Raw genomic sequence first — 7882 nt, 5'->3', positions numbered from 1 at the left:
GGTTTGAATACTGTGGCACTGGGAAGAAAAAAAAAAGATCCCAGAAGGACACGATTATAAGACAGGTAAGGCTGAGGTGGTTTAGACATGTCCACAGGAGGGAAAGTGGACATACTGACCCACAGAGATGCCAGGCAGGAGGAAAATAGGAAGACATAGACTCATGAGTGTAGTTAAGTGACATGCAGAGAGTTTGTGTGACAGGAGGATGCTGAGGGTACGGTGAGAGTGGCAGATTGTCTCTCTCACCCTACCCTCAGCCACTGTCCACTGATGAGCGGACCATAGCCAGGGAGCATTTAAGAAGTCCAAGATAACACAAAGATGAGGTCTGATGAGAGCAGCAGGAACCTTTAAGACTGCAAGGAGCACAAAAATAAATCATTTCACTTCATTTCTACAGACTTGAGCAATTTCAAAGTTTTTATTTATATTGCAAGTGCTGTACAAAGGTGCAGTTTAAATTATTCCTGTTTCCAAATGAATAAATAAAATCCCTCTTCATAACAAACCTTCAGATAGAAATTTACAAATGTATCCTATTACGTTCATTACTAGTATAAACAATGCAAGCCCTTCAACAAAACCCCAAACTGCACGGCACATTGATGGGCCAAGACAACGTCCTTAAATGGTTTTCAAATGGTCAACATATTGGTTCAGCTGTACAATCATACACTACTATACAATCCACACCCTGGTCACCAAGTGTGAAACAGCACATTTAGAAGTGACTGAATCTAAATGTAGAGGTTTAAGGTCTAAATCGGGAAAATGGGAGGGTTGAGATTTCATTGTAACGCTGATGTAACCTACTGGAAACCAAAGTTAGGAAAGTAAGATGATCAGATAAAAGGAAAAAAAACAAAACAAAAGAGGGAAACCGTTCAAGTGCAAAAAAATGTGAGGGAACGGGTGAGGGGAGGGAATAAGAATCAAAAAGGTCAAAGGAGATTAAATATACACATATATAGTGTCCGTTTCAATGAGCACCGAGGGGGGTTTGTGCCTCGCCTCCTTTCACTCTAGTGCTCACGGCATCCTGGTCATCAATAGAACACCAGCCACCGCTGTCCACCTTAAGATGGAAGAGCCAGGCATCCAGTAACAGACCTGAATGAAGATATTTGGTGAAGTTTGCATCCACGTCCACAATAGTTCTATTAAAGCAATTTAAATTATCAGCCTCTAAAGCAAAAAGAACCTACTCCATGTTGCTTTTCAGCTGATGCACCATACGCTTGTCCAGGTAACGGCAGAAGAGAGTGAGCAGGTTTGAGGGCAGAAGGAGCGGCTCCACCAGCGAACACTGGGATAGTTGTCCTGCCACCTGGAATATGATGTCAGTCCTAAAGGAGAAAACATCAGTCTCAGGAGTAAGCTTAAAACCGTCACTTCATTTAATATTAAAACCTAAAAGACTCCCACCAGGTCTCAAAGTCCCCGATGCTGGGCTCTAGAGGAACACCCGAGGACAGCAGCTTCTCTCCTTGGGAGAGCAGAGCGTACAGCAAGGACAGTCCGAACTGAAAGGGAGAAGAGAAATCCACCAATAAGAACAAAGACCTGTACCACTATCCAGGCAACTTCAGGGTTAACCCTGGACTCCCTGCTGTTAGCCTCGCTTACTCAAATATACACCAACAATATTGTGACTGGTCAGATGCTACAACACCATGCTTCATGTAAATGTGCTCACAGCCACTGATGAACCCTGGCTTAACTTAACTAGTTGATAGTTAAGTTAAGCCACCGTGTCAGGATAAGTGAAGCCAGAAAATAGAATGTCATCCTGGATAAGTTGAACTTTCAGGGCCTTGTAGGTCAGAACAAAAACAAAAGCACAGACCTTGTTCTGACATGCCAGCTCAAGACACTCGTATGTCGTTAGAGACTCCAAAGAGGTCAGATCTTTAAGGACGCTAATGAGCTGACTGAACGCCAGCCCACCGATCACATTTCGAAGAGGTGGGTAAAGCACAGGAAGGGTCTGAAAAGACAAGATTAAGCCCAGTCATTTTTATAAAGACACTTGATGTTTGTCATTTATGTGCATAACTCCAGCCTTGTGTGTTTATAGGTGGAGCTGTGCCAAGTAGGCCTGTAGAAGACACCGAGTTTTTTTTTTCCATTTGCAAATCTCTCCTGTAACTGGAATATATCAAGGCTCAATGTATTCTTCAATCTCACCCCGTCCGTGTAGACTGTGAAACCAGCTGTAACTGGTAAAGGCTGAGTAACATCAGGAAACCAAACAAGAACCAAAAATAAATATATCACCAAGTGGTGTTGCTAAGCAGACCATTCAGCTTACATTTCCTTTTGCACAGCTATAAAGCTGCCCTACCTCGTCTGTGTCTCTGCTCATCAGTGTTGGTAGGTTAGTGGTGACAACACGCAAGATTTTTAGTGCAGAATCGTGTTTCAAGAATGGCAGCAGACGGGCGACGAGCTTTTTGCCTTTGGAGACGAGCAGAAAAGGAAGGAAGTCCCCTTCTGATTCCCTGCATCAAAATTTTTTAAAGTGTTTAAAATGATGAAGTCACATGTTAGGATGCATTAAATGACAAACTGCATGACTCACAGGGGATTGTGGTGCTGCAGCTGGGAGTAGATGTGCTCCACTTTCCTCTGAATCTTCTCCACCAACCTCCTTTCTTCTGCTTCAGACAACAATGGAGTTTTCATCCTCTCTGTTTCCTCCACCTCTAACAGAACCATGAACAACTGCAGGACAGAAGCCATTTTACAAGAAGGCAAAAATAAATAAAATAAAATAACCAAAAAACCTCACTGCTGTGTCAAATCAAGTCATAATCAGGTACCTTTTCTATTTTGTTAAGGATGTCTAATCGCTGTAGTCTTGTGTCTTTCTGATCCTTAAATGAGAGGAAATAAAGGTCAGTAGCAGGAAAGGCAGACTGAAAACACTCAAACACAGGGAACCTCCAAAATACACAATCACCTCAAGCAGACCCTGAGACTGGACTGCATGAACAGCACTGATGGCTCGGCGAGGAGAGTAACACGTGGAAACTGCAACTTGACCCAAAGAGCCTTCAATGTGCACAACTGCAAGAACAAGAGACGCTTACACATAAGCAGAGCAACTCCTATAGAAACAGATGCTTTCAGAAGGATCAAAAATAAGGCATCTATAAGACAAATGTTTTAGGATGGAAGCATTTTAGGCCTCGTGCGCCTCCAAAAACATTCAAAAAGGCAGAACTACCTGCATGCACTATTCACCGACTCAAATGAGTCCAACAGCAGCTGGAGGGAAAAATGTTTGTTAAATCAAAGCAGCGTGGAGGTCATGTCTCTCCTACTCCCACGGGCAAATTCTGGTACAAGCATCTCAATAGTCAATGAGAAACACAGCCTGTGCCTCACTAACCCGGTGTGTAGGAGTCTGTTTTTTTGACGTAAGGCGTGGTGAGCTTAGGTGGCTCCCTCTTGCTCCTGATGCCCAACTCCTCTTCGGCCATCTTTGATTCTATTCGACGATAGTACTCCTGTAACAGTTTAAAGGTTCACCGGCAATCAAAAATGAAATGCTTCTTCGCTTCCCCTCTCCCATCAAAAAATTAAAGAGCCAAGCTTTTATTTCCTACCTGATAGTAGTAGTCTTCAAGGTAAGGATTCTCACTTTGCAGCTGGATCATCTGCAGCCGAGTGATCCACTCCTTTTCTTTAGCCGTCATGAGGTTACAGTACGGATCCCAGCCCTCTGGCTTTCTATAAGCAGGTCAGATTTGGCCGTAAGTATAGCGAATGACCCAACACGATCAAACTCTTCACTCCATGCACCAACCTTTGGAATAGCCGCTGTTTTTGACTAAGCAGTCGTTTGTGTTGGGGATGGAGCTGCGTGGCTGGACCAGGGTACCTACTGGTTAGAGAACGGTCTCATCAGTATGCATGAAATCTCTGACTGTGCTTGGTTATGAGCACATAAAGAGAAGACGCATTTATACATATTAAATCTCCATCTTTCATTTCCAGAAGGCTTATACATCCAAGAACATCTGCCTGTACCTTGCAGATAAACATTAGCACCACTCACTGATATTTACGCATGACCACACAATACTCAAACTTTTATTTAAACAGATTAAAAGTCTTTTTTAAAGAGTCCTAAACTATGAGAGGCAGCTTTAAACTAACATGTTCTCTGGTGCAAACCTCACACAGAAAGGGCCCCGCCCAGGTCACACCCAACACCTGTGAGCCACCGTGATGCTCGTCTTGGACCTTTGCATCTCAAACTTCATGAACTCAAAATTTATAGTCAGAGTTTAACAGACTATACATTTTGTGGACCAAACCCGTTTCAACAACATTAACGTCAAGCACCTGAAAGGCTGTACTGGATTAGAGGAGGGGCTGTAAAAAGGGGATGGCCTTGGTGAGTTGGCTCCGAAGCGAAGTTGCATCATTTTGGGAGTCTGAGGCGTCGAGGGGCAGGGGTGGGTTGGAGGAAACATGAATGCCCTGGTCTGCTTTAATACAAAATAAAAGTCAAGATCAAATCAGATCTGCACAAAAACACAGAAATGAAGGGGTGAGCAACACTGAAATCAACCTGATTGTAATGCTGGCGTGGGGTCAGTGGCTGACGTGGGAAGAGGGGGGATCTTGGTACTATGGGTGGGTACACCTGCATGAAAAAAAAGTAGAACTTAAAAAAGGGAAGCGGTCCACAATATACAGTGAGCCAGCTGATTGTTTAGAAGCAGTAACACACATCAACACCATCTATCCAGTTACACAAATATCCAGGTGGTAAAAAGCCAGTTGCCCACCTGAGTGGGTCCTCGATGGCCAAACTGTCTTCTGGAGTACAATCCTCTGGATTCCCCTCGCCTGACCCCATAAAGGGGCCCGGTGGAGTACGGCAAGTCAACAAAGTTGGAGTTCAGAGTCTGACCTCTACCTCTGTGCCCAATTACACACACTATAGCACTGTCCTACAGAACACAGGAAGATGCAAAGATAAACATACAATGAACTTGTCATTATATGTATAACACATTCTTAAGTGATCATAACCTCAAGTATGGATCCTGAGGTTCTTCTGGTTTTTCTGTAAGAGGGCATCATCATCTAGGATGGAAAACAAACATGGAAGAGAAGCATTAGCACCACAGAAGAAAAACAAAGTGTAGTAAAAGGATTAAAAGTTGGCACTTACATCATCCTCAAAGGGACGCTGGTACATGGTGGTCCCGCAGTCCACTATGGCACTGTCAAGACTCTTAAAAGAGCAAAAAATGGGTCAAACTGAGGATTTGAACTGTTTTAGTGCAATTTTCTGACAACACACAGATTCATCTTTATCACCTTAAGGCTCGGTCGGCCCTCGATTATTCTCATCACAGCTGGGTCTTCAAACATCTGCCCCCTGCCCAGAGCTGCTCTCTGTCCCCTACTTCTGCCGCGCTGCCTCGAGGAAGCCCGCGGAAAATACTGCGGCTTCTGTCGGGGAGGCGACGGGGCTCTGTGGGGAGACCACGGGGCTCTGCGGGGAGACCGAGGTTTGGGCTGTGGGGGAGGGGGTGTTGCAGGTGGTGGAGGTGGCGGCGGCGGAGGCGGAGACTCTCCAAACTGAAGGCTGCTGCTGGACTCTTCTGTTGTCCCGTTTGCATCCAAATCTAGACATGCAGGCAGGGAACAAAGAGACACAGATGTGGAAACACTGCTTTTTGATAGGTTAACAGGTTAGACTCCTAGTAACCCTGTAAAAAGGATGCAAAATGCAACTTCACATATTTCTTTTAAGTGGTCAGAACCAGAAAAGTCCTCTAAAGGCTGCAGAGGTTTCCTGAAATCTTTTGTCCCCAAAAGTCAAGTTTCCTTTTTCTCTTTTAATCAACCAAGTGTTTTTTCACATTTAGTTTTTCAGTTTAACTATAATAATCTTGACTATTACTCTAAGGTGTAGTATGAGTAAAAATGGCAGGGTTTGCGAACAGGTAAAGCTCCCCAACTTTTATTGGACCGGAGTCGATTCAGGCCCCTGGGCCGTATGTTTCACAACCCTGGGTTAGAGCACAGCAGCCAAACAAGCACACATTACCCAACAAAGCCCGATTCAACCCTAAAGGCAGCACTTTATGAGCCGTCGTGCATTTAAGAAGGCACTTAAATTTGTCTCAGCTACTTTGCTGAGTCAGGTAGTTCAGAGCTACGTCAAAGAGGACTGTGCACAATAAAAGGGATCAAGGAGGCTGAGCTGGAGCTGAACATTTTAAGATCTTCATAGCTCAGGTTGAGCGGTTTGGAGACAAAGTTACAGAGAGGAGACGCTGAGATGGTTTGGATGTTGAAAATGGAGCTGCCAGGTAAGAGGGAGAGAGGAAGAAACAACAGAAAAGGTTTTTGTATGTAGTGAAGGAGGTTGGTGTGACACCGGAAGGAGCAGCTGAAAGAAGACGACTAATTTCTTTCCACTTAACCTTAATCTGACCTGTAACATAAACATTTCTAGTGTTATTAAGCCTCAGTTTCAAGATAGAAAGCCAAATTATCATGCTGGATGCTTACATTATTTTTTGATAGAGTAAAAGCTCACGTTTAACACACAGACACGTGGGGGGGGGAGAGAAGTTTAAAAGAAGAACACCTGTAAGCACAAGTTACATACCCATCCCAAACGTCTCCTCATTGTGGACGTTTATCTCCTCATCTTCCTCGGCCATGGCCTGCAGAAGCCCCGAGTCCATATCCGTCCCACCTTCTCCATCACTCCAGTCCTCTCCATTCTCAGGCCACTGCGGCTCGCACACCTGCACCACATCCTGGTGCGTGGAGACAGATTGCTTTTTAAGATTTATTAATGAAGAGAGTGTTTCCAAACAGCAAATAGGCCAACAAATAAATAAATCACGCAACACCACGTGTGGAGTTTTCAATCCCACTTTCACCATCTGTTCATTCCGGGCATGCGATGGCTGCCTGATTAAAGCACACACATTAAAGAGCAGCAGGTTGAAGCAGACTTACGTGTTGCTGCTCTGAGTCACTCATAATTCATTTCACAACTTCTTTCCTCTCCTGATGAAGTCGACGGATCGCGACGACCTGCGCAGCGTTACCCGCGTTCTGTCGTTTGACAGCGCGTGACGTTCATTAACTTTTAAGCGAGCTCACCTGTGAGGTGACGCGTAGGCGTGGACACGTCACACGCGGCTCCCAGCAGCTGTCAAGTCGCCTCCGCCCACGTGCCGCTCACTTGTCGTCTGGGTGATTTTAACTCGTCTTTTCTTCGTTTCTTTCTGCGTTTGTGTTCAAACCCTGCCTGTAACTACTTTCCAATTAATTACACACGATCCTCAGTGAGCGAATAGTGACCTCTGGTGGCCAAAGTCAGTATTTTCCTCACACACGGAGCGTTTATTCGCCCTTCGCTTCTCTTAATGGTCCAGAAGAGGGGGGGAAAAAAATCCTTGCACAGTTTCTCACACACAGCAGACATTTTAAAGGACTGCAACGTTTATTTACTCCGTGTCCATTTTATTAGGTACAGCTGTACAGCTGCTCATTAATGTAAATATCCAGCCAATCATGTGGCAACATCTTATTGCTTTCAACCCTCAAACTGAGGATCAGAATGGTGATTTAAGTGACTTTGAACATAATGGGTTCGTCTGAGTGTTTCAGAAACTGATGATCTACTGGGTTTTTCCCACATAACTACCTTTAGGGCTCACAGAGAACAGATTGAAAAAGAGAAAAATTCCAGTGAGTTGCCGCTTGTTGTGTGAAAATAACTTTATGCCTATTTTGATGTCAGAGTTCAGCTGTTGCAACTAAGGTATGCAGGTGAACACATCCATTTGTGAAGCAGAAGACCCCACTGGGTCCCACTCTGGTCAGCTAA

The 7882-nt window shown here is 44.6% G+C and overlaps 1 protein-coding gene across 3 annotated transcripts; it reads right to left on the bottom strand.

The window, feature by feature from the left end:
• Positions 1–410: 410 nt before the first annotated feature.
• Positions 411–7138, bottom strand: patl2 (PAT1 homolog 2). Of its 3 annotated transcripts, none has more exons than XM_085170020.1 (19): positions 7006–7138; positions 6647–6800; positions 5344–5654; positions 5195–5257; positions 5053–5106; positions 4806–4970; positions 4586–4660; positions 4357–4502; positions 3815–3889; positions 3615–3738; positions 3398–3515; positions 2966–3072; positions 2826–2879; positions 2585–2727; positions 2348–2504; positions 1850–1990; positions 1429–1526; positions 1209–1349; positions 411–1113 (listed from the first exon to the last, which is right to left on the bottom strand). In XM_085170020.1, exons 1-19 carry the CDS (start codon positions 7027–7029, stop codon positions 1080–1082), a joined length of 2184 nt encoding a protein of 727 aa, XP_085026146.1. In that variant the 5' UTR covers positions 7030–7138; the 3' UTR covers positions 411–1079. The 3 variants fall into 3 exon arrangements, with proteins under 3 accessions (XP_085026146.1, XP_085026144.1, XP_085026145.1); XM_085170018.1 differs by having other exon boundaries at positions 3815–3892; positions 7006–7136; XM_085170019.1 differs by having other exon boundaries at positions 3815–3892; positions 4357–4499; positions 7006–7136.
• Positions 7139–7882: the final 744 nt, after the last annotated feature.

This window comes from Neolamprologus multifasciatus, chromosome 8 (assembly GCF_963576455.1).
Source record: "Neolamprologus multifasciatus chromosome 8, fNeoMul1.2, whole genome shotgun sequence".
In the NCBI taxonomy this organism is placed as follows: Eukaryota; Metazoa; Chordata; class Actinopteri; order Cichliformes; family Cichlidae; genus Neolamprologus; species Neolamprologus multifasciatus.
This window is presented reverse-complemented; position numbering and strand designations above follow the sequence as displayed.